This window comes from Melozone crissalis, unplaced genomic scaffold (genome assembly GCF_028551555.1).
Source record: "Melozone crissalis strain CALT ecotype California unplaced genomic scaffold, PUWL_Pcris_2 ptg000027l_1, whole genome shotgun sequence".
Taxonomy (NCBI): Eukaryota; Metazoa; Chordata; class Aves; order Passeriformes; family Passerellidae; genus Melozone; species Melozone crissalis.
Genome location: NW_026535805.1, coordinates 4,752,281 through 4,777,086, shown reverse-complemented (window position 1 = coordinate 4,777,086; position 24,806 = coordinate 4,752,281). Strand labels below are relative to the sequence as shown.

At 45.4% G+C, this 24,806-nt stretch overlaps 3 protein-coding genes across 3 annotated transcripts; 1 reads left to right on the top strand and 2 right to left on the bottom strand.

Moving 5' to 3' along the window:
* Positions 1 to 307: 307 nt before the first annotated feature.
* On the bottom strand, positions 308 to 4,960 carry BATF3 (basic leucine zipper ATF-like transcription factor 3). Its single transcript, XM_054280355.1, is given in 5 exon segments — positions 308 to 729; positions 772 to 1,030; positions 3,411 to 3,515; positions 4,863 to 4,900; positions 4,903 to 4,960. Coding segments are annotated over 4 exon segments (387 nt in total). The 3' UTR covers positions 308 to 729; positions 772 to 844.
* A 4,489-nt stretch (positions 4,961 to 9,449) lies between these two features.
* NSL1 (NSL1 component of MIS12 kinetochore complex) lies at positions 9,450 to 17,884 on the bottom strand. The gene is made up of 6 exons (XM_054279940.1): positions 17,615 to 17,884; positions 17,337 to 17,421; positions 15,540 to 15,670; positions 13,102 to 13,156; positions 10,448 to 10,515; positions 9,450 to 9,877 (listed from the first exon to the last, which is right to left on the bottom strand). The coding sequence occupies exons 1-6, from the start codon at positions 17,882 to 17,884 to the stop codon at positions 9,599 to 9,601; spliced, it is 888 nt and encodes a 295-aa protein (XP_054135915.1). The 3' UTR covers positions 9,450 to 9,598.
* Positions 17,883 to 23,143, top strand: TATDN3 (TatD DNase domain containing 3). The gene is made up of 10 exons (XM_054279941.1): positions 17,883 to 17,936; positions 18,021 to 18,053; positions 18,134 to 18,207; positions 18,392 to 18,476; positions 19,220 to 19,282; positions 20,312 to 20,421; positions 20,811 to 20,866; positions 21,697 to 21,809; positions 22,568 to 22,648; positions 22,926 to 23,143. Exons 1-10 carry the CDS (start codon positions 17,883 to 17,885, stop codon positions 23,067 to 23,069), a joined length of 813 nt encoding a protein of 270 aa, XP_054135916.1. The 3' UTR covers positions 23,070 to 23,143.
* The last annotated feature ends 1,663 nt before the right edge of the window (positions 23,144 to 24,806 follow it).

Below are 24,806 nucleotides of genomic sequence, written 5' to 3'. Positions count from 1 at the left end.
ATAAGCAAGATGAAGGAAGGATGAAGATACTTGTTCATTTCCAGTGGGTGCATTAAGAGAGTAAATTTTAAAATCTGCTTTTTAAACCAATGTTTAAAACCATCAAACTCTGTTTGCTTTTCTTCCACACAGAGCAGACAACCACCATCAGAAACTGACCAGGCCGTATTTTAGGATATAAAACACTCCAAGGACTAATGCCAGCAGGGCTGATGATTTGGAACATTAAAGACTAAGAAAACTCTTTTGTAACACACACTTCAAAAGAGGAACCAATGAAGAGGCGATAAGTAAATAATAGAAGTAACAGTAAAATTAGCATTAGACTTTGGCATCAACCAGCAAATGAAAAGCAGAGATGCTATATAGACATCGATTATTGAAGAAGGTGGAGAACACTATAGAGATGAGACATCACTTTTATTAACCAAACCTGTTTAGAGAGATAAAACCCAGCAGCCTGGTCATGACAGGCATGGGTGACAAGTGACAAAGGGTTACTGGCAGTGGATGTGTGGGAGGAAGGCATCCCAGGCTGAGGTTGGTACTTTTCCCTGTCTACACTCCATTGATCCATAGTGAGCTGCACAGCACTTTGACATTTCCAAAGGCAAAACCATGGCTTGAAGAGTCTACCAAGTTAGAAGCTGCTGTTCAAATTGTCTTTTTTTTCCATGCTGGTGTTTTCCTGAGATTCAGAAGACTGTAACAATTCAATGTAGAGTAGAGCTGCGTGGTCGAGTCCAGCCCTCTTCAATGGGAGAACTGCACACTAGGCAGCTCTTGAAACCTCCTGTTAATGGCACTTTCATGCATCACACTGAGAGGTGATTGAGGAGAGCACTCATCTTGGTAGGCAGCTGGCAAGTGCATCAGGCCTTGGTATGGTCACAAAGTTCATGGTGCAGTGCAATAGTGGACAGATCTTTTCATGATCCTTCAACACTTCACTCAAGTGTTTCATTTCATCTGTTAGCTTTCCGATTTCTCTTTTCAGGGAGGTATTTTCTTGCTCAAGAGACTCATATTCCTGGAAGGAGGGGAAAGAAAAAAAACAACAACTTACAGTCAAAACATTCCTTTCAGTGCTTCCACCTCGAGTACATTCACATAACATTAGAAAAACAGTGTGGTTTCTTAGTTCAACTTACAAAGTGCTAAGAGAAAGACAGACCCAGCCTGGGTGCTGGAACAGGGAAAGTGCTTTACAACCTGTGCCCTGACCACACTGGGATTCCTTTCACAGCCCTAGAGACCAGGAGGTGCCACTTGCCCTCAGAGTCCCCAGGAGCTCAGGGCTGCAGGCAGGGATGGCTGTGGCCCCTGGTGGCCTCTTCCACCCCGGGCTGCCTCTGATGGGAAGGGCCAAGACGGACTCTGCACGGTGAGATCAGAGAAAATGAAAGCAGTGACTGCTGAGAGGTGCTGGGAAAACCCAACCCAGTGCCTGGCACTGCTGGTGAGAGAAGAGCAGCCCCTGCCCAGGGCAGTGCAGGGAAAAGCCATTTATCCAGGCTAGCACAGCATGTCCAGCGCTCTCCTCCAGGCCTGCCAGAGCTTGTAGCCACCTTCTCAGAAGCCTGGGAACTCAGGAGGAGGGAAGCATCATGCAGCTTGAGGCCAGACTCATTCTGTCTCCAGAAGGCCAGACAGACCACTGCCTTTGGTTATCCCTGACCAGGCTGCTTTTGAGCTAAGGCTTCTCTGGCAATAAACAAGCTGCTGTTAACTGCAGAGGAATTTTGAGTTGCTCTGCAGTATGCATGTCATGGATGCAAGACTCCTGTGCCACATTTTTTGATAACTGTCTGTCCCAAGTGTCCCTGCTTCTAAGCCTTCCCATCCCAAAGAGCAGAGAGCTGGAGGTTCAGGGCCAGCCCACTGGAAACATGCAGATGGATGTCTCGCTGCTGGCCCAAGGATCAACATCCACCCACTCAATCTCACCCCCCTGGGAAAGCTCCAGAGCAAACTTCAAAGCCTATGCGTGCCTGAAAAGGCAGCAGGGAGAGCCTCTCATGCAATGTTGTTCTAGGCAGCCCCTGGCCCTCCCCTGAGCCACCTCTCACAGAGCGAAACAGGCACAGTCCTCCTAACACAGCATTGGAGCCAAACTCCAGCCAAGCTGTCCTACCCCCACCGTCATTCTGCTCATCTCTTCTTGCCCCAAACCCCATGGTCCTGGTTTTGGAATAAATGTTGCTGTCCCATTGCTCAGTCTCATTTTCAGGGGTGAAACTGTCACGTTGTTCTTGCTAAGAATGAATGTCCATTCAACCAGATGTGCCCACAGCTGGCAAAACCTGTGTGCCTCAAAATGAAGATTCCCAGCACGAGGAAGATCCTCAAGTTCAGGAGGAATGTCAGATAGGCTGCAGGATGGCACCCAAAAATGATTCCACAAAAGCCAGGGCTTACCCCTTTTCAGAACTACCCTGCACCTGGCTTTCTCAGGCGCTGACTCAGAGGAGATCTGGGAAAAACCAAGCCCAAAACTCCCCACACTGTCCCTCTTAGTCTCTGCTAACTGCTGGCAAATCCTTCCACAGTGAGAAAGAAAAAAGCCCGTGATGAACCTTCAGAGCTGAGCAACTGACTCAGCCACAGTGGCAGTCAGTTTTGTGCTGCAAAAGTGACACCTGCCCCAAAAGCTGACACCTGGCTACAAGAGCACTGTGGTGTGAGCTAACATCCATCAGAGAAAAGGGATCCCTGTCCTCCAGTGTTTGCACTGGGACACAAGAAAAGCACACCACATCGTGATATTAAGAGCTTCTGGAAGAATCAATTACTTTCATTTCATCTGTTTGAGCACCCACTGTTATTTTTCAAGGCATACAAGTGTAACAGCCAGCCAAGCTGAGCTCTCATCCTTACAGGTTCCCAAGTTCCTAAGAAGCTTTTTCAACTGGGCATGTCTGGGAACCCTGTTGATGACACCACAGTTCTAGAATTTATTTAAGCCAGCATTGCCACTGCATGGTCCCCTCCTCTTCCATCACCTTCTACCTTGTAAGACGGCAAGAATTCATCCATTGTCACAGCAAACATGACAAGCTTAACACTGTTACAGAAGAAAATGGTTCTGGTTTAGCCCAAAGGAGCCCTGTGATCCCATTCTTTGGGGGTCACAGGAAGAGCAAAAGAGGGAGGATGAGGCAAGGGCTGGACCTTGTCTCTCTCTTCCTAGCAGTGTCACTGAAGGCAGAGCTGCACTGTCCAAGAGCAGCATCAGTGTTTGGAATTCCCGACCAGGCATCCCATAGCACACCTTCTGTGCCTCACACCCACAGCTCCCTAAGCAGGATTGTGTGAAAACAGGCCCATGCCTGCTTAAGAATTCCAGTTTATTGTAAAGTCCTGCGCTTGGTACCCAAGCCACGCCTGCAAAGCACCAAGTACCCATTCACCTCGTGAAGTTTATCTGCTTTCTGCGTTTGCTTCTTCCGGCTCCTCTGCGCAGCAACTCGATTCTTTTCTCTCCTCCTTACTTTTCTGTCATCTTCTTCCCGACTCTGGAAGACACCAGCCAGAAACACTTCGCTAGTTTGCAAGGTGCACACAGAAGATGCCCGAAGTCGGGTGTGCAACTTTCTGAGAATGAACAATTTCAACTTTACAGCGTTGATGCTCTGTTTCCCAGAGACCGCATGGTCCCTGCAAACAGCAGCGCATCCCTCGGCCCCGCTGCACAGGCGGGCCCGAAGCGGAGGGGTGGAAGCCGGCAGGCTGCCGGGGGATACCGCAGGGGCATTGCTACTGATGGGGGGAGCTGGGGCACGGCAGGCTGCCGGGGATGCCGCAGAGCCCCGCGGGCAGGGGCATTGCTACTGCTGAGAGGAGCTGGGGCACGGCAGGCTGTCCGGGGAATGCCGCAGGGGCACTGCTACTGATGGGGGGAGCTGGAGCACGGCAGGCTGCCGGGGATGCCGCAGAGCCGTGCTCGCAGGGGCATCGCCACTGATGGAGGGAGCTGGGTAGCCGAGCGGGGACCGGCGCTCCCGCTCTGCCGGCGGACAGCACTTTGCACCTGCCTCGCTCCGGCGCGGCCGACGGGCGGAGGTGCGAGCAGCGGGCAGGAAAGCGCTGCTCCCTTCCCGGCTGCCCGCGGCTGGGGAAGAGCCGCTGCCCGGCCGCGCCCCGGCGCTCTCCGCGCACCGCCCGCGCTCCCACCCGGGCAGAGCCGGCACGGCGGCGCCTCCCGGGAAAAGAAGGGCCGATGCCCAGGGCAGGGGGCACCCCCGGCGCGGCGCTGCCCGGCGTGACTCAGCCCCATGTGCCCGCCCGCCCCTCCGCAGCCCGGTGCCTACCTGCTGGCCGCCCTCGGCCGCCGCGCCCCGGGACAGCGCGCTGGCCCCCGCCGCCGCCGGGAGGGCGCAGGACATGCCGGCGCCGCCGAGCCGCCCGCAGGGCTCCCCCGGCCCGCGGGGGTGCGAGTGCCGGCAGCGGAGGGAAGGGAGCGCAAGGGCAGGGAGGGGCGGGCCGGGGCAGGGGACGCGCCGCCCCGGGCCGGGGGTGCCGCCGCCAGGTGCCGGAGCGCCCGGGGCGGAGCCGCCGCCCACATGGCCCTCACATGGCGCCCGCCCGCACCGGGAACCCGGGACCACCGGGCCGCCCCATCCCGCGCTGCTCCCCGCGGGGACCGCCCCCCGGGACAGCCGGGAGCCGCGGAAAGTCCGGGTCACGGCGCTGCCGGGCAGGAGCTGCCTGAAAATCCCCCCGGAGAGCCCCAGCCCCGCGGGCCGGCTGGGCTCGACGCCCCCCCTGGGGGCCCGACTCGCTCCTTCGCCTGCAGAGTTGAACTCCCCGCAGTTTCTGTGCTCTCCCCGCTGCCCCCAGCCCGTGTGTTCCCCGCCGCTCACCTCCGGCCGCTCCTGCACGCCGCGCTCCTGCGACATCGGCAGCTCCACATGTGGCACAGCCAGCCCAGCCCGGGATCGTGGGGGTGAGGACACGGCATCCGTGCTGGGATAAAGCGATTTTCACTTTCGCTACTCACCCTGTTCCTTTAAATAATAAGGAAATGCGACAGACTTCTTGTAAAGGCAAAGCCAGACTAAGAATGCTGGAAATACAGTTGCTGCAGACAAAAATCTTTCTCTTCCATTATTCTGTCGAGAGTATTTTAACAGAACACTGTTTCTTTTACCTCTCAGAATACCTTTTTGCATTTTAATTGCAGTTACCTTGGCCTCATGCTCTGAAAGGGAGTGTTTGCACTGACAGCTACTTCAACATCCTTGCTCTTCTGCAAAAGGGTTTGTACCCTCCTGGCTGTGCTCAGCTCACAGAGGTAAACACATGGCGATGAGAGGAGGGTATGTGCCCCCAAACTGCAGGGCAGTCGGTCACAAAGCCCCAGGTATCTCCATAAATCTGATACTTCCCTATTTTTCTGGTTTCCTCAGCAGCTTGAGTCATCCAGCTTAGATGAAGTTATAGAGTTGGCAAACTGAGTAAATATAGGCTGTCCTTCCAGGAAGATCTGGCTAACAGTTCATACTGAAGGTGAGGGAACCATGCTCCCCCGAGTCCAAGAGTCAAGGTGACGCCTGTGCTCTGCCACATGTTTCCTGGTAGGCTCTGGGACTGTGACTACAAGGCTTGAGCATGACTTCCTTGGTTTGAAGGGCTTCTCCCCAGCTGTTCCACCTCAAAGCAGCTTGTGTCTCAATCCTCCAGGCTATCCATGAATTTATTTGATTTTGCACTTTTCCAAGAGCTTCTCCAACCTTGGAGGACCGAGTCCCTGTGAGTCTTGCCACTCTAACAGCCCAGGGGAGGTGGCTGATGACCACAGCTGGGAAGAACAATTGCCAATATACCCTGACCTAACCTGCAGCCCCAGACTGTGCTGGGTCTCTCCCAAGCATCTCACAGGGCATTCCCTGGTTTCTTCAAAAGCAGTCTTGCTTCTTTCTTGCTTTGCCATCCAATGTGCCAAGAGCAGGATGTTCACCAAGGGCTGCTCATGGAGGCAGCAGTAAGGTGTGGATTCAGTGCCATGCTCCAGCTGAGGGGATGCAGACCAGCACCTCCTGGACTAGGCAGAGGGCTATTAGAGGGTGAATTGCTCTCAAGTGCTCCTCTGAAACAGCCTAACTACACCTCGTGCAGTTAAAGGGAAGCAGAACACAAGGGCACAAACACAGACTTAGTTGGGACAGTTGCTTAAAAAGAGAGCATTGAAATCTTGCTGCCTTTGTAGCTCTAGCTCAGTTGAAATAAACAGGAGGCAGTATTTTCACAAGCTCAGGGAACAGGTATGTTCTCTTGCTATGAACCATGTGGATAAAACACCTCAACATCCCTCTGGAGTGATCTGTGGGAAAGAAAGTCCCCTTCCACGGAGGGACTTTGAACTCCATGCTCCAGGAGCAATGCTGCTGCAAATGGCACCTGCACCAGCTACCTGACAGCATCAAATCATGAGCAGCTCACCAAGAATTTATTAGTCCTGAGTAAATATCCACCTCACTGAGTAATTCCCAGCAACTGCAGAATACGGTTTCCAGGATAACACAAGCATGGGAGAAGCCAGGGGACAGTCCCCTTGAGCCTGAATAGTCTGTTCTTGTTCAGAACAAATGACAAAGGAAATGACAAGTCAAAATTTGCTTGTGGGAACAAGTTTCTACTTAGTATTAAAGCTATCTCTGGTACATCTGTAGAAATGCCTACACAGTAATTCCAGGTAGTGCAGCAGTAAAGGCAGAGTGTTTCTGTGCAGGAGAGAAAATCAGCCCAGAAAGCAGCTTAGTCAGCTGAGCTTACATTTTATAATGGCAGTTTATCACTGATTTTTGTCTGCACTGAAGCAGCCTACACACATGCAGACTGGTTTCTGATCATAGCTTAGCACAGCATGGCTCTCCTGGAGAATGGCACGTGTCAGAACTGGGTCTCAGAGCACCCAGGCTTCCAAACAGACATCAGGGTCCATGTGAAGATGTCTGGAAGAGGAGCTCCCTCTTTACAGTTCGTAATCCCCTTTGTTCAGAAAGTACACACGGCAAAAGCATGCGTGGAAGCTGCTCCAATTTGCAAGTTTTTCTTGGCCAGGGATGGCCTAGCCTCATGAGCAAAAGGCACACTGCAGACAGGACACACTAACAAACAGTGAGATGTTCTGTCCCGCCCCCAAAAGCCAAGAAATTCAAACTCTGTTTGCAAATGAACCCAAGCATCCCTCACCATTGAGCTGTGTTACAAAATTCAAAGGCTATATAAAGAAAAACTACCAGACATTTCTTGATGCAATACCAATTCGCCCCAAGTTAAAAATAAGAAGCTTGGCTGTTGTGACATTTCAGTAGAAGCCTGATTAGACATGTCTTGCACAACACTGCCTATTCCTATGAAAAGTTAACAGAAGGACAAAAGGCTACTCAGTGGGGAAAAATGAAGTGTTTTATGTATTTCTGCCAATGGGAAGAACAGCTAGTTGCAGGTATCACTGGCTGTAGAATTTTTTAATAACCATTGGAAAAACTGCTGAACATTCATGTTGAGTTCAAGTCATCACAGAACTTGCATTTAAAGGAAGGTTCTCTTTCCAGTGTTGCTTGGCCAAAAGTAGCCATCAGATTTTTAAATTCCTAGTTTATACACTGCACTTGGAATCCTGATTGCTTTATCTTTTTCTTTATACAGTCCACTTGGCCAGCATTTCCAGATGCATTTTTCTTCTTCCATGCAATTGCAGTTGCAACACAGGCTATGGAAAAGAAGACCAACTGCTCTAACTCAGAGCATCCATTCCCACTTACCTGAAATCCTGTACAGGCCAACTATCCTTTAGTCTCTAAACAGAAACATGCACTGTGTGAATTTATTTATTAAGTCTTAAATCACAGTGCTTTCCCTTTTAATTTCTTATGGCATTTGTCCTACCCCAGCTATTTCTGAGGGAACTTCTTCAAAGAGATACCTATTCCTAGCTATTTTCTGTACTTGCCTGTCATTTGCAGAGAAGAGCAGAGAATCTTCCTATTAACAGAGGAAATGGCCAAACACTGTAACAGTGGCCATGCAGAATCTTGCAGGGCTCACCTTAGCTCAGCAGCAGCCAGGATCTGTGTGAAGAAAGCCGTAGCAGGGACTTCCAACGCCGCACAGAGCGCGGGCACTCAAAATAGCAAGGGGCTGTGTGAGCAGCAGTCTGAGCCACACACCCCACAGCCCTGCAGCTCCAGTCCCTCTCACATCCTGTCCTCTCTCACCCAATAAGCTTTGCAGCCCTGAGATTAATAACACTTGTGAGTTCAAAGGCAGTAAATGGAACTACTTCAGTTACTCAAGCCAGAATTTAACACAGATGTCCTCTGAAGTACGCTCACTGCTCAGCCACCATCTATTCCAGGATTAGAACCGACAATATTGATCTTCCTTAATTGATTTAATTTACTTCATATAAAAACACACATTTGTATATACAAGGTCAGGAAAAATATTTACATATTATTACATATACAAAGTCTCAGTACAGATGCGCTCACTTTTACAAAAGAAATGATGCTAAAATATGTTTTCTTGTGAACTCTCAGTCTCTTAGACATGAGGTTGGACCTGTCTTCTTAGCACCAAACATGTCATTAATAAAGCTCCTAAAACCCCCCTCCATTTACTGTGTAACAAATATGTTACATACTAGACAGGAGTATTTACTGCAGGCACATGCAACCATAAACTAGAAAAAGTTATAAATGCTTAAGGCACAAGGCTCAATTTAGTACTAATTTCCAATATTCTAGGCACTAATGAGTAAAGAAATCAAAAGTAAGCTAGCTCAAGTGAATATCATTAACTGGTAGCCCCTACTGATCTTTAAAGTTTAGTCAACACAAATGCAAACATAACCCAAGTCAAGATCCTTTCTTGGGTAGAAATATTGCTCAGGAAAACCCCAGGTGCACAACTGGATTACATTAAATGATTTATCAGACCCTAAGATGTTGATGGTTGAATTCGTGTTCAGAAGAGCACACTGCAAGTAAATACATACCATTATTAAAAATCCAAATTTCAACAAACATGACTATAAATAAGCCTAAATGACCTACATTCAGGAAAGGTAGGATAGCAAGGACTAATGTCACATGTGTGCATAGACTTCCTTAAAACTCCAACATTGCACCAAATTTGGTGATTTCAATATGCTGCAGTGTCAATTCATTAATATAAAAGCCACATGCCTCAGTAATTAATGAAGGTGCATTAGGAGAACTAGACATTCTCCAACCTCTTTAGAGACATGCTCAATGTAAATGAGCAGTTAGTGGTTTCCTAAAAGACTGCTCACATACATAAAGCATGCACATGAACTCTGAGAAGCACAAGGACTCAAGCTAAAAACTGCAATATAAGAGCAAAAAATTAGTTAAATGGCAAATACACTTGCTGGATATTGGAGGCTACTGGTACATGTACCATATATCATCAGCATGTCAGCAAAAATAGAAATATTTAAGAGGTCAAGGACTCATTAAAGAAGCTCCCATGTATAGCACTGAGGGGAGATGAGTTCTAAGAAAAAAGATGGAACACATGGAACAAAAGTACAACTGAGATTCCAATGTGAAAGCACAAAATGAGAAATTCATGCACTGAGAGTGATCTTTCTCCGCCGCAGTGGGTAGCGCCTTCTCCCGGGGGAATCTGCAGCTTTTCTTCTTTTCAGCAAAACATAAGGATTTTTACTGCAAACAGTTCCTGTTGGTGTGACTTCTCCTGGTGGTACTGAATTTTGGACATTGTTTTCCTCCTTCACCTTGAAACCAGAAAAGACTTCTTGCCGTAGCTTGCAGAGTTCCAAGGTTGGTTGCATAGTCAATGCTTGGGAAAAACCTTCTGCTTTTTCTATGAGTGCTGGAATACACTGCAAAAACAAACCCGAGGATCTCAAGTTACATGGGAAAAACAATGGTCATAAGGCATGCAATATGCTAATGAGATTCTGACAGGCACAAAAGCTTCAGTGTCTGCAGAGATGATGCTCAGGATGGCAAGTGAAGGCTGTGAATGCAGAGCTACCACCCCAATAGTGAGGTGTCTGCACCCAGAAACCATGCAAAGAGCGTGCCAAGGTGAAGTGTTCCCACATGATATCTCTAAGCTCAGGCAGTATCACAGGAACACCACAGCTCCTAAGCAGGTACTGAAGTAACAAATGTCATACTCTAGATGAAGCCATACAAGTCTTCAAAAGATGTTTTTCAGATGCTGCAGGTTCCAAAATCTCAATGGAAGCATTTCCTGGGTAATCTCCCTTACTACCACATGAGGGAGAATGTTTTACACACACAATGCTTTACCTGCTTCCTCAGTACACACACAGGCTTTTTTGTACCAAACTATAAGAAAGATGAGTTAGGACTCCTGTTTTGTGACATATTACCAGATCAAGAAGATAAAAACATATTTCTCTTGGAGCACATGGAGGTCTCACCTGCATGGCTTCGCTGATCTGTTTGGATGCCACCTCTGCCGCCTGCTTCAGATCTGCGATGTAAGCATCTGCAGACAAACACAGCCAAATCAACTTCTGAAACATAACCCTTTCCCCCACTGCTCACTATCAGAAAATGGACAGAAAACCAGTAAAGTCCCATATAAAACCTAAACCTGCAGCACATCCCTTTCCCTGGAACACTGAGAACAGCTGGCATGGTATATCTCACTAGTAGTACTCTGTATCACTCAAATTGCAGAGGCTAGCAGTCCCAACTACAGAAAATCCCAAAGTTCTTACCTAAAAAACCACAAAGCCAGTATTTGAAATAAGAGAACAGTTGTAAAGAAATAATTACACAGGAAGATTTGTTTTCAAAACTTTTAAGCTCATATTCCATTTGATAAAACCCACACAGAACACAGAGAACAGACACCACTGTGGGGAACAGGAGATTTAGAAAACCCATTTTCAGAAGGGCAAATACAATAAAGGCTGGGATTTTTTTCTTCTGGCTTAATTTATCAACACCAAAAAGAACCAAACATAAATAACATGAACTGTATTAATTCTGCTGTGCTAACAAGAAAAAATCCCCCAGCTTTCAGGAACACTGAAGCAGGCAGCAGGTGCAGAACACCAGCATATATTTGACTCTAGTAGCAATGTGATAATATCACCAATACTTTAATTCTGTATTCAAGAGTTAAACTCTAGCCTATTATGAAACTGTTTTGCATGTTCTCCATCCACAAAACTTAAAATGAGCACACTAGCATGCTTCTGGGAAGTAAGGAGCCTCACCTCCACTACTATTAGTTTTCTGTAGGGTTTCACCAGTGCCTGCAGTAGGACACAGTGGCAGGTGGTGCACAAACCCCTAAGCCCTGTCAGGGTTAAACACAGCATTTGAAGTCAATCTTATCTGTGCTGCTGAAGGCATTTAGAATCAGTCACAGCATTCTAGCTCAGGGTTACAGTGATTCCCTGCTGAAAGGTGGTAACCACCAAGGGATGGTGCTTGTTGAACTGTCCATGTATCCAGTGTGCTGCTCAGAGCTGGTTTAGGAACACATGATCCCTACATGAACATAGACACTAAAATGAACCATCACTCAGTTTGGAAGAATCAGCAGTCCAGAAGCAACCTCTTTAAACTCATCTCAGAGCCCTGTGGAAGGGCATTCTCTAAAAGAAGGATATCTCTACAATGAAGCATTCTTATAATAAAGTATTGGGATGAGAAGGCTGGTGACCTTATGAAATTGTAAGGATGGAGTTAAATGAAAGAAGAAATAATTATCTGGATTACTGTACAGAAAGACTGACACACAGTTAAATGAAATTTGCCTGCAAGAGTTTGCCTTGACATAGACGGCATTATATTCCTCAGTGTTCAAGGCTTTCCAAAACATAGGGAAACGAAACAAGGAAATGAAAGGTATTGAGTAATCTAAACATTTTTGGTTTCTGGCCACTGTACTTGCTAAACTGGGATACATAAACTTCCCAAAGACTACATAATACCAGAATGCTCCACAAACTCCGTGGCATCTTTGCTACAACTTTGCTGTTACCAAACCCAAAACTACAATATCAGTGCAAGCTGCTACTAACTTGCAAGCAGTGGACTGGCATGAGAAAAGCCTGGATTTGGACACTAGAAACCAAAAGGAACTCAGATACAAAGTGACCACTGTACTGCTCCTACTGGCTGCTTTGCTGCTGGAAGCCATGTCTCACATCTAAAAGGAGGAAATGATGTTTAGAATGAAGTCAGATCAGCAGGGTGAGAACTGAAGACTCAGCTCAGCTCCTCAAACTCTGAGCACCGCTGCTTGTTACATCATGTGCAGTAATCCATAGTGAGGGTGCTCACTTTTCAAATTAGAACTGCAATGCTGAATTCTGTCATTATTCAATACTTAACAACAGGTAACATACAACTCCCCATTTATTAAAGCCAGCCTCAAAAGAGGACATCCCAATCATCCACTGCAAAATCCACCACCTTGTTCCAAGGAGTCTGCACAAGGCATCTTTCCAAAGCATGCAGCAAACTTACAAGATTGTTTGCAGCTCTGTTCCCTCATCAACCCTCACAAGTGGCACAGGCAGGATGAAATCTCTGTCCTAGTTAGGAGAGTCAACACTGCCACCACTGAGTCCTACACAACAGCTTTTCCCTGAAGGAAATGACTGATTAGTCAGAGAGGCTGAAGCATTTCTAGTACTTGTGTAAAATGAACACAAGAAGAGATGAAGTTCAATGTCAGTGATCCATCAGTTCCTCATCTGGCACCACCAGTGATGAGGGAAAGAAGTAAGGAAGCCTTCTGGGGGCAGCTGTGTGACAATTTCTCCCCAACACACACACACACACACACACACACACACACACACACACACAGAACTTTTTGCCTTCAAGTACAGTGCCTAACTGCAGGCAGCACCCAGAATGAGAGAAATGCACACAGTAAAATTCAGGCAGCAATACGTTCACTTATGACAAACTTCTAGCTTTTTTGTTAATTTATAAACAGCCAATTTTAAACAAGCTTAAAGAAAGAAAACTTGTCAGACATTTAGAGTTAGCCAGTAAGTGAGGCAGTGTTTCCTCAGTACAGCTGCCCTCCCCACAAAGTCTTTACCTTGAGAAGGCTGAGGTCTTATGTCTGCTGGTTTTACCACAGGCTGGTAGAGCTTCTGCATATTAAAAAAAAAACAATTGTGAAATACTCCCTTGGTTTAATAGATACCTAATATATATATATATGGATATTGTGGTGAAATTATTTAGATCAAGAATGTATTAGAGGTACAGATTATAGATACTTAGTTACTGAAAATAGCATTCTGGTTAACACAGTTACACTCACTGTAAACACATCTCCAGAAATCTGCTTTACTTGGCAGAATTCTAATTATTAAAGCATGAGAACTGACATCCAGGGCATTTTGGAAGAAGCATTGCCACCTGCTGCATGACTGAGGAAAAAGAGCTGCTCTAGCTTCTCAAGAGCCATTCACAGAACCAGCATGCTTTCCCTGAGCCACAAACTCCAACAAAAGGTGCATTAAGACAAAAAGCTAAGAAAAAGAAAAGTACCTAAACAAGTACACTCTAGCCCTGCAATTACTTATACAGAACTAAGAACACTCTGCTTCACACACTGTGAGTCTTGTGCCTTACATCAGTTAACTGAGACATGAAGAGAACTAGTAATAACTGAATACAACCCATTCTCAGTTACATTAAAGGTGCAATTAGAAGCAGCTAACAGGGAAGAAGGACACAAAGCAAGGCCAAGGGAACAGAAGTTACATCATCTGCAAGTTAGTGTTCTCCACTTCAGGAGCTGTCCCTCAACCTTCTTCAGGCAACAGCAAGTAGGGGAAAGCTAATTATTCCTTGCTGTAGTTTTGGGAGAAATTTTTTTCACAGTCCACACAAATTAGCAAGTTTGCAGTAACAGCTTCAAGCAGGAGAGCAAACATGGCTTGCATTAGCCTCAAACTCTACAGACCACATCGACTGAAAACCCACAGGACGATCTCCTGCTTTGGCAGTGACAAGGAAATCACCACAATAAATGACTGGTTCTCTCCAGATAAATCACATCTTCATGGCTGCTTTTATGCCTCAGAAAGCATCACTCATTTAGCTATGATGATGAAAGAACAAAAGAAACACTCAACCAAAACCAAAGAAACCACTGGTACCTTTGCAGAAATAGCTGAGAGATAAAAAAAAGGACCACTTACAGAGATAAACTAAGCTTTCCATATTTCTTACATGTATTTTTACATATTCTTACAGAGATAAACTAAACTTTTGCAAGAATTTTAATTAAAATTCATCTAGTTGTGGTGGTGTAAACTTTGAAGAGATCAGCAAGAGAAAAAAAGCAGCATGAAAGGCATTCCAAATAACTAATCCACCGTGGCACTCAGGTAGCAGAAAGATTAAAAGGTCTTGTTAAATCTTGGGGTTATTCAATAGCATATTTTATTTAAGTTGATTTTGTTTGTTTTACATACTTAATATACTGACAAAACAGAGAGATCACAAAAAGCAATATATATCAGAATATATCTCAGGTGTAAGACAAAGTGCGCACCTGTGCACTTTTCCTTGCTGTAAATCATCTCTGCCTGGCCAACCTAGAGAGTTAACATCTGTCAATTTTAGTCCTCAGAAATACAATGCAGGCTCCTACACAACTTTCTAAAAAATTCCCTGTCTGCTTTTGTATAGAATAGCTGAAGTTGGAAAGGACCTCTAAACATCCTCCTGAAGTGAGGCCAACTAGGGCAGGTTGCTCAGAACCTCATCCAGTCAACTTCTGAGTGTCTCCATGAATCTCTCCCAGGATGAAGATGGCACAGCTGCACTGGGCAGCTTGTGCCAGTCTTTGACTCTGCCTCAGCCTCTTGTTTTTTTGCCAAAGGAACCCTAATTAATCAGGAGGTAAGCAAAAGGGAGGCCTAACATAACTTCAGGGAAGAAATCCAGCAGTTGAGGACACAACCGGCTTGTTTAACGCCAGTAATTACTTTACACTGTGTGTCAAAAATCCCACAGAACTGACTGTGCTGATTCATTAATCCACACTGCCTTTTGCTTTACTAAAAGTCATTACTCCCAGTATTTACTAGCTCAAGAAAAGTGCTTGGGAAGATGCTGACATTTTTTAAGTGGTACACTGCATGTGATACTATCTATCTGTATGTAGTGTAACATTTAGCACCTCAACCTCAGCCAGTCCAGCCCTTGGGCAAGGACTTGAGGAACTCAAGATAAACAGGTGCCTACTGGCTTGTAAATCCTGAGTCACCAGGCTGAAGCAATCTGCTGCAGTTTCTTTGTGTCACAGACCCAATTCAGACACAGTCACAATGCTTTGTAGCAACCATCAGTAAACTTCCTAAGTTTAACCCTTAGTTACTGCAGAACCAGTTAATGAAAAAAAAACAATTTCATTTTATGATAAAGAATCCAAAGCAATCATGGGAAGAAGCTTAAAGGTCAACACTGGATGATTGATTTCTTAATGCAAAGGTTTTCTGGAAGTCTCAGGTTACTCACCAACATCTCCTGCTCTGCTTTCATGGTTTCAATAGCATGCACCAGGATCTTTTTAGGCCACTGTTTACGCCTAGTTGCTGTCTCTACTATTAATTCATCAAATTGATCCTCCAGAATTTTAATATTGGAATCTGAAAGTGACAAAGACACATAGTTACTATGGAATTCTCTTTTTTTTTTTTTTAGACAAACTTGTCAAGAAAAAGAAGCTTTAGATCTCAAATTTTAAAAAATCATGCATGATTATCAACACAGAAATAAATTGATGTCTCAAATCTCCTTGCTAAGAGAGTACAGAGATTGGAGTATAACTTGATGTTGGCCAGTTATTCTGAAGTAAATGATCTGGGGTGGGGAGAGGGAGAGAACCATCCAGGGGAAAAAATAACAAATGTATTTCCCTATGAACTCTGAATCTGTGAAGAAACTCTTATGAAGCAATGGCTATCTTTTAAGGAGAAAAATGGTTTATCTGTGTGATTTACAAGCATTAAACAAACTCCAACTGCACAAACAGTAATTGGAAGCCTAGCTGATTTTACATCACACAGTGCACAAATAAGCAGTTTAAGATTAAAATTCACTGTTCCCACTAATGTGCTGAGTATAACTTGCAAGCCATGCAATGTTTTCAATCTAGTGGTAAACAATGGATTTTGAGCACCCCCTCTGGGTAACTCTGTGCAGAATCAAGTGATTACAAAACTCAGAAAGGAAAGGCCAAGGTTTTAAGACTCTGTGAGTTTGTTTTGGTTGTTTGTTTTAAGATCACCATGAAACCATTTAAATATAGACAGGAAAGACTTAAGCCACTGATCAACATAAATACAGAAGGTACAAACTGACACATCTCTTGGTGACTCAAACAGGATCAGAGCTAGGCACATGAATAAATGTATATGGAATTAAAAACACAATACAGTCCTTACACCTGCTTTATGCAGCTGTGGGCAGATGACAGTGTCTCAGTTTTGCATTTTGCATCATGAGTTCTGTGCATTTTTGACCTTATAGTCCAAGTACCTGGAGTTTTATCATTCTAGAACTACAACTGCAGACACTTCACAGAATCAGAGAATAGTCTGGGTTGGAAGGGCCTTTAAAAGTGATCTAGTCCAAGCCCCCTGCAATGAGCAGGTACATAGTAGGTAAATGGTTCAACTAGATCACACTGTTTAGAGCATCCCGACCAAAAAAACGGTTCAATGCTTTTGGTTCAACAGCTCCATAGTTAGCTCAATGTATCTGTATTCTCAGCTCTATGTAAATGCAAAAAGCATTAAACTACAAGCAAAGACCACCTAAAGCCAACACAGGTGAGTGAATGAACCACATTGAAATTTTCTTTGGACACCAGACTACCAAGTATCTCCACTACTATTATTCAAAAGACAGTAATTATAAATACATTGTTTCTATTACATATATTTATATAGCAATAACTTTCAACACTTGATCTGTATATTCAATAGCAGCACAAGACAGTCTCCTAGGATCCTGTGACAGATCTTGGTCACTGCCCCCAACACTGAGACTGGAAGGGCGCTCCAGAGCCTCCTGCTCACAGCAGAGTCAAAGCCCATTTCAAAACAGGTTGCTCCAGAGGGTTTGTGGAAGCCTCAAGTGCTGGAGACAAGCTCTGGGCGCCTTTTCCAATGCTCCGTTATCCTAAGAACGAGCTTTTACTTCCATATATCAAGTCAGAGGCTCCCCTTTCAATCGGGCCCCTTTTACCTCTGGACAAAACCAAACCAAACCCAGCCCGGGGAGCGGGAAGCGAATGGAAGCGAGGCCTACCGCTCTGCAGCCGGGAGTCATCCGAGGCCTCCTCCCAGGGCTGCCCGTTAATGGTGACGTTCTCCCGCACCGCTGTCTCGAAGTTCTGCAAGGCACGGAGCAGACTGAGAATCCATCGGTCCGTCCGTGAATCCATACATGCATCCCTCAGGAAGAGTCCGTCCCGCCTGACTGCCCTGCCCACCCCGGTGCAAGCCGCCCGTCACCCCGGCTGCCGAGCGCTGCCAGCGGGGCCTGCCGGGCCCTGTGCCGGGACGTTCCCGCTCCCCAGAGCTCACCCAGATCGCGTCCGCCTCGGCGGCGGCCCCGCCGGGCTGTCCCTCCGCCAGGGCCCGCACGAAGGGCGCGCACAGCTCCAGCACGGCGCCCAGCCCGCGCCGCGAGCAGCAGCGCACCCGCGGGTCCCGCCGCGCCTCCCCCGGCCCCGGCTCCGCGCCCGCCGCCTCCGGCTTCGGCGGCGCCTCCATTTCCCGCCCGGGACGCGGGGAAAATGCCGGCCCGGAAGCGGAACCCGCGGCCGCCCGGTGCCTTCCCGCCGGGCGCGGCATGGCGGGGCCGGTGGACTGTCACTGCCACCTGGCCGCGGCCTGCTTCCAGCCGGTGAGGCGCGGCGGGCGGACGGCCGGGGGCAGTCCCGAGTGCCGGTCGCAGCCTTGGTGCTGAGGCGGTGCGTGTCTCTTGCAGGACGTGGCGGCCGTGGTGCGGGCGGCGGAGCAGGTGAGGCGGGGCGGCCGGAGGGGACCCTCTGCCCGCGGCCCCGCTGGTCTCAGCGGGCCGGGGGTCTCTGTGTGCCGCAGGCGGCCGTGTCGGCGCTGGTGGTGGTGTCGGAGCAGGCGAGCGAGTTCCGGAGCGTCGTGGAGCTGTCCGAGAGGTGCGAGGCCGGCGGGGATCCCGCGCCCACCCGGGTCCGCGCCTTGGGGACTGACGGGGGATGCGCTGCCCCCCTCAGTCAGGCCGACCCTTCTTGGCTCTAAACCTGCGCTCTCTGCGGGCTCTTGGCGTTAAACTTGGGTCTCTGTGGTTCTTCACACTGTCGCTATCTGTTCCGTGCCTAGATTCCCAGGGTTTGTCTTGCCATGCCTGGGAGTTCACCCCGTTCAAGAGATTTCTCCAGGGGAGCAGCGCAGTGTTACTTTGAAGGTAAAACGCGGCCTCTAAAATACTGCTGGGACTTTTCAGGACAGACGACAGGATGCTCCGATTTGCCTGATTTACCTTCAGTGGTTTTTCTGCCGTCTGTCATGCAAGGAGACCCAGTGGGCCAAATCCCAGGCTCTCTCAGCACATCCATTTGTCCCCGTTAGCCCTTAAAGCAGAATTGTTGTCTGGAGTCATCTGGCTGTATTACTGCAGTGAAATGGTTTTAGAAATCCCAAGCGTGCTTTGCTTACAGCAAACAACATATGCAGATGTTCCTTTGTTAACATGGGAACTGGAAGGCAACTGTTTATTGCCTTATCCTGAAAATCTCAGGGAGCTGTCTGCAGCTATTTCAGGTTACCGAGTTATTTTTGGGCCTTGTTTTAATTATCTCTGCTGCTACTGTGAAAAGTTAGCTCAGGAGTATTTAGAATAAGGTTTTAAGATATATATATATACATATACATATATACATATGTATATATATACAGAGAGAGAGACAGATAGATATAGATATAGAATGTAATAATAATATGTAATGAATATATGTAAATAAATGGTTATTAAGTAAAGAAGATGAATCCTTCAAACTTCTAAAATCTGACTGCACAGCTCACAGTAATGGCAAGTTGTGAAGTACAGAATTTCAGAATAGTGAAGGAAGCACCAATTTTATCATCATGCTGGGTTCATAACCTTTCCCCTCGTATGGGCAGTGAGAGTTGCATCTTTTATTCTTGCAGGATCTGGATGCTGCACTGCCTCTTATAGAACATTACAAAGACAAGTTGGTGGGGATTGGAGAAGTGAGTGGAATTCTATAACTTGTTTAAATCTCTCCAGCAGCAGCTGTCACTGGAATTACAAAAACTGAGTCAATGCTTGTTTTTCTGTGTGTGATAAGAATTGCTATCAGCCTGAATAAGCACTAAGGCTGATTGGTAGTTCTCTTAATGTGCTTTCCATTATAGCTTTGCTTGATTCCTTCTTTTCCTTTGTTATTGCTATTAGAAAATAGATGGAATTTATGTTGCTGGAGTTGTTGGAAGATTACATACTTATGCTCTCTCATGTTATACCCAAAGGCAGGTCCTTGCTGCCTTCTTCTCTGACAAAGTTAGGCTAAGCTGTGATTTCAGTACACCACAGTGACTTGTACAGTTCTTTTTTTTAATCCTTCATCTATCTGTACCCATCTGTTGTCTGCTGTCTTACATTTGTTTATAAATGAATTGAGGCTTTAGGGTGGAGTGTGCCTCGATTTGTTTGTTAGTACCAGAGGGATTTGCATCTGGGTCTGCACTGGCTACAGAAAAAGCAGGTTTTGGCAGAGTTTTGTAGCTAAATTTGCCATTTTGTACTGTGTATGAAGAATTTCTCTTCATCTAACTGTGAATGGGACTGCTCTGACAAGTGTTTGAACACGTTTAGATCAAAAAAGTATAGAACTAATGGGTAATTTTTGCTAGGGATTGGACTAAAGCTATGGGTTTAGGACAGAAATTTTGCTTATACTGGGGATACATATTAGAGACTTAATCTGACATAAGATTCAATAGAATGTAAACCCCCAGAAAACCAGTTACAGACTAAAATGTTAAATACCCTTGTTAGTAGCTGTCTGCCCACAAATGCTTTCATTGTTGAAAAGCTTATGGTTGAGAATGCATTTTTTTTTTAATTTAAGCTGCAGCTGAGCTCATTTTAATTGCAGTCTCTATTCATATTTTGAAATGTTTTGCAGTTTTGAATCATGGTATGCCTTTGTATGTCTAATTATGGTTCTGTTAAGTGTTAGGTCTGCAAAACTTTTCCCTTCTCTTCTTGTACTGTAGGTTGGACTAGATTTCACTCCCAGATTTGCCAGCACTGATGAACAGAAGGAAGGACAAAGACAGGTTTTGATCAAGCAGATTGAGCTGGCAAGAAGACTGGATTTGCCGTTGTAGGTTTTGTTTGTACCAGGAGGATTTGCCAGGTCTCAGTAACATGTTGAAATACTTCCAGATTAAGTGCCCACAGAACTTTCCTTAGATGGATTAAACTGGCATAGTTTAATGTGTCCTGTCAGTCTCCAGTTTGAGATTTAATTGTAGAATTTTCCTTATGTTTGCACTTCTGTACAAACACCTTATGCTCCCCGTCCATGCTATGTTGTTCCTATATCTTCACTAGCTGAAAGGATTAATATATACATCCCTGGGTCTTTTCCTTGATAAAAGTTGTAGTATAGAGTCATTATTTTCATCCCAAGATACTGTTAGTTTGTTTGTATTTGCAAGAAAAGGGTATTTGGCTAAATTTCCTAATGCTGGGCCTCTCCTTGCTGTGCAGAAATGTTCATTCCCGCTCAGCTGGAAGACCAACCATTAATCTCTTGAAGGAACAAGGTAAAGTTTTAATGCATTTCCTCTGCCATGGCTTTGGCCAGCAGGATTTCTCCAGTTGTGCCATGTCCTCACATCAGTTTGTGTGTGTTTAACTCAGGAGTGTGAAAAGCGCCAGTCACTTGGTTTTAAAATTTTAAATGTTTAATAGTAATAAAATGGTTATAAAAATAGTAATACAATTAGAGTAATAATAATTTGGACAATTTTAATTAGGACAATATGAGACAATAGAGACAAAGAGTTATGGATATCTGTGGGTACCTTTTTCTGGGCAGCACAGCCCGAAAAAGGACACCCATTAACAGAGGATTAACCCTTAAAAACAACAGCCTGTTGCGTATTCATACATCTCATACATGATGCATAAATTCCATTCAAACACAGGATTCTGTCTGGTCAGTGTCAGCTTCTTCCTCTGAATCCTGACAGCACCTTTGAGGCAAGAAGAAGTTCGTTTCTTCTGATAATGGGGCAATAAATTCTCTTTCTCTGAAAGATTTAGGTGTCCTGTGGCTGCTATCTCACTGCAAGTCCTTCCTTTAAAAAAAGTATCCTACATAGCATAGTTTCTATTTTAAGATTTTGTTATATTCTCAAACTATATTTAACACACCACTTAAGAGAATTAATACAGCATAACCGTCTAACGTAACACGTATAATATTCATTTTAATATTTGCAAAAAGCCAATCATAAAATACACATTTTTCACAGGAGCAGTAGTGCAGAGTTTCTGTGTTAATTCTGTATGGGACCAAGGTGCCATTGGAAGCTGGCATGGCAGCCCTGTGTAACCCTGCTGCTGATGTGGTTTGCTTTGTTTCTCCAAGGTGCTACCAAGGTGTTGCTCCATGCCTTTGATGGGAAGCCATCTGTAGCCATGGAAGGGGTGAGAGCTGGATACTACTACTCCATTCCTCCTTCCATTGTAAGGAGTGAACAGGTAATGTTTCATTCCAGCTGGGGTCTTCTCCTTCTCCATGCATTGCACATTTTTACTTTGGCTGAGTCTCTGCCTGGGGCTTTTGCCTTAGCTGGGCTTTGGAGGGGGAATTCTGGCTAAGACAGCTCAGCTATTCCTGAGAAACAAGGGGGATTTTTCTCATTTTATTGTGGTTTCCGGTGAGCTCTTCAGAAGATTCTGACACTGTACTGTTCTACAGCAGGGACATGTCACGTAGAGAAGGAGTAGTTTTTGTGATAGCACTGCTTTCTGTGATAAGCTCAGGAAAAGTAAGAGAGGAAAAAGTTTGATTCAAGTGGAGGGAGCATGAGAGGTGGGCATAAATGGGGATGAGGGTGGGTACTTAGGAGGAAGGAAAACAAACTGGGGTTGAGAGGTAAAGCAGAGAGGAGGAAAAAGTACACAAATATTATATGCACAGAAAACAGCAAATTAGAATTGCACTGGCAACTCTGTAACTGCAATATAACTGCATGATTAAATAAATTACAATGAATTCAGCTTTGAGATAATGGTACTTTGGACATTTAGAGAACAGGAGAACCCTAATTTGAAGGGACTTCTCAAGCAGCTCTTGGTGTTATTGCTTCCATTCAGAAATTGTTGATAAAATGTAAACAGTGGCACCAAAGTCTTTTGATGTTGTCTTTAAATGTAGGGAATATCCTCCCTTCATGTTTTTCCCCCCACAGTTTGAAGTTCATAAAGCATTTAATGGCTGTCTTATTTTCTTCAAGAAGCAGAAGCTTGTGAAACAACTGCCACTGGAAAATATGTGCTTGGAAACTGATTCTCCTGCTCTGGGGCCTGAAAAACAGGTAGGTGATGGAAGGGAGGGAGTTCTGTGTATTTGCATCCAAACCCACACCTTGTGGAGGAAGTCAGCTGCTGGCACAGGGTAGTGAAGTAGTCTTAAGTGTGGTTACATGAGAGGAAAGAGGCTACCAAGGGAACTTCATCCAAGAGGAATGGATACATGTGATTTTTCTGCCACACGTGCCACAATGTGGCTGAAGTTGTGTCAGAAAGCGCTGAATCTGAAACACTCGTGATCTCTAGGGGTCTGTAATTTGATTGGTTTTGTTTGTTTTTCAGGTGAGAAATGAACCCAAAAACATTTACATTGCTGCTGAATACATTGCCAAAATTAAAGGAATTCCAGTTGGAGAAGTTATAGAAGTGACTACACAGAATGCACTAAAAGTATTCCCTAAACTTCAGCACTTTATCCGGATATAGATTCAGAAACTGAAATATATGATGTTGCAGAAAGTATTACTTGTGGTGTAACTAATAAAACCAATTATTGTACATCTTGTGTTAAAGTGGAGTTTTGCAGTTGGAAGCTCAAGAAGCAAGGAGTGTTTATATAGCTGGATAGGATGAAAATAGGGAATTTCTCAAAGGCCTTTGGTGTGCACCATAATAATCTCATGAATGTGATAAAGACACGTTGTTCCTTTGCATCTCTCACGTCTCTGAACAAATAGTTTGTAAAGGAGAGCACCATAAAATTGTCAGTTTAGTTTCTCAGGTTGCTTGCCAGCGGCTCCTAGTCTGGGAGATGGCCACTATACAGTGATTGATGTCCCCTTCACTCCTTGTTTCTGCTGACTGAAAGTCACAAGTTGTGGACCCAGCTTTCTTATCATGTGGCATGATAAGAAAGCTCCTGTTACAACTGGCAGCCTGCACATCCCTTTCTGAGCCATTAAAAAACCCAGCTGGATGGACATTCTCTGTATTCTGTGCTGACTGGACTGAGGGGTGCAGAAGCCACATCTTTTCAAAATACAGTTAGAAGAATTATAGCCCTTCTCCTTTTCCTTGGCTACTAATCCAAGATGGATTTTCTTGGGTTTTTAAAGTACTTTATTTTTTGAGTTGTATTCAAAGCAAAAAGCCTGGGTTTGGTCTTAGTTCAAGGACTCACTTTTCTGACTGCTCAGTACCAGGAGACACAGGATGTGAAAGGGAGACAAGCTCAGTTTTGTGATACCTTAGAGATGGTGTCTGTGGATTCAGATATGTTGTCCAGTGTCCTAAAGCTGAATCTGTTGCTCTCTCAGCACCTGTGTGGATGTGCAGGTGAAATGCTGATCAGAACTTTGTTGATTATAAATCAGCAATTGAATGGGGTGGGTTTTATATTTCACCCAACTGTTCTGAGGGCCACTAAGAAAGTGGAGCTTTTCTCTCACTATGGAGAGTCCTACCAGGTCAATGAAGAAAATACACAAGCATTAACGTCGTTCATGACCACCTCAGAGAGGAGAAGGGGCCAAAGCTTGCAGTGTAAGTGATGCCCCATCCTAAAGTTTTGTTTTCCTCAGTTTCTTAAAACCACATTGTGAAGAGGTTTTTTTTGCTGCCTTTATCAGAACAGCTGTTCTGCCTTTTGACTAGAAGTAGCTTACTAAGTTTAAACATGTGTTCCTGAACAGTTTTCAGCCTGCAGCAAACCACCAAACTTGCACAATTTTGTCTGTACTACAACGTGTATTTAGAGCAGCAAACACCTGGATCTCTGCTAAGTGTTTGATCCAGAGGAGTCAGAGCCGTTCCTTACCCTGGATCTGCAGGCACCGTTTCCGCTAAAAGGGGCGAAGGACGGGGTTTGCCTGCAGGTGGTGCTAGGGAACAGGTGTGCAATAGTCAGAATATTAGCGTGATTCACTTAATTAATAATCATGTCATTGGAGATGCTAAACATGTGATAGATACCAGGCAGCCTCACATGTGCTTCCTGCTGCCTATGTGTTGGGAAGTCTCCCAGTATTGCTTGGGAATGCAAAATTCCAATGCAATTGCAACGTGAGGAGGTGCTCTGGGTAAGAAGTCAGGCGGCATCCAGCTGTTTGCAAAGTTTTGACCTAATTATTTTTCTCTATGGAATCCTTAGCATTGGATGAAAACACTGGTTTTGCAAGAAGGGGGAATATTAAGGAGTCTCCTCGAAATCCCTGTCTCTGCAGG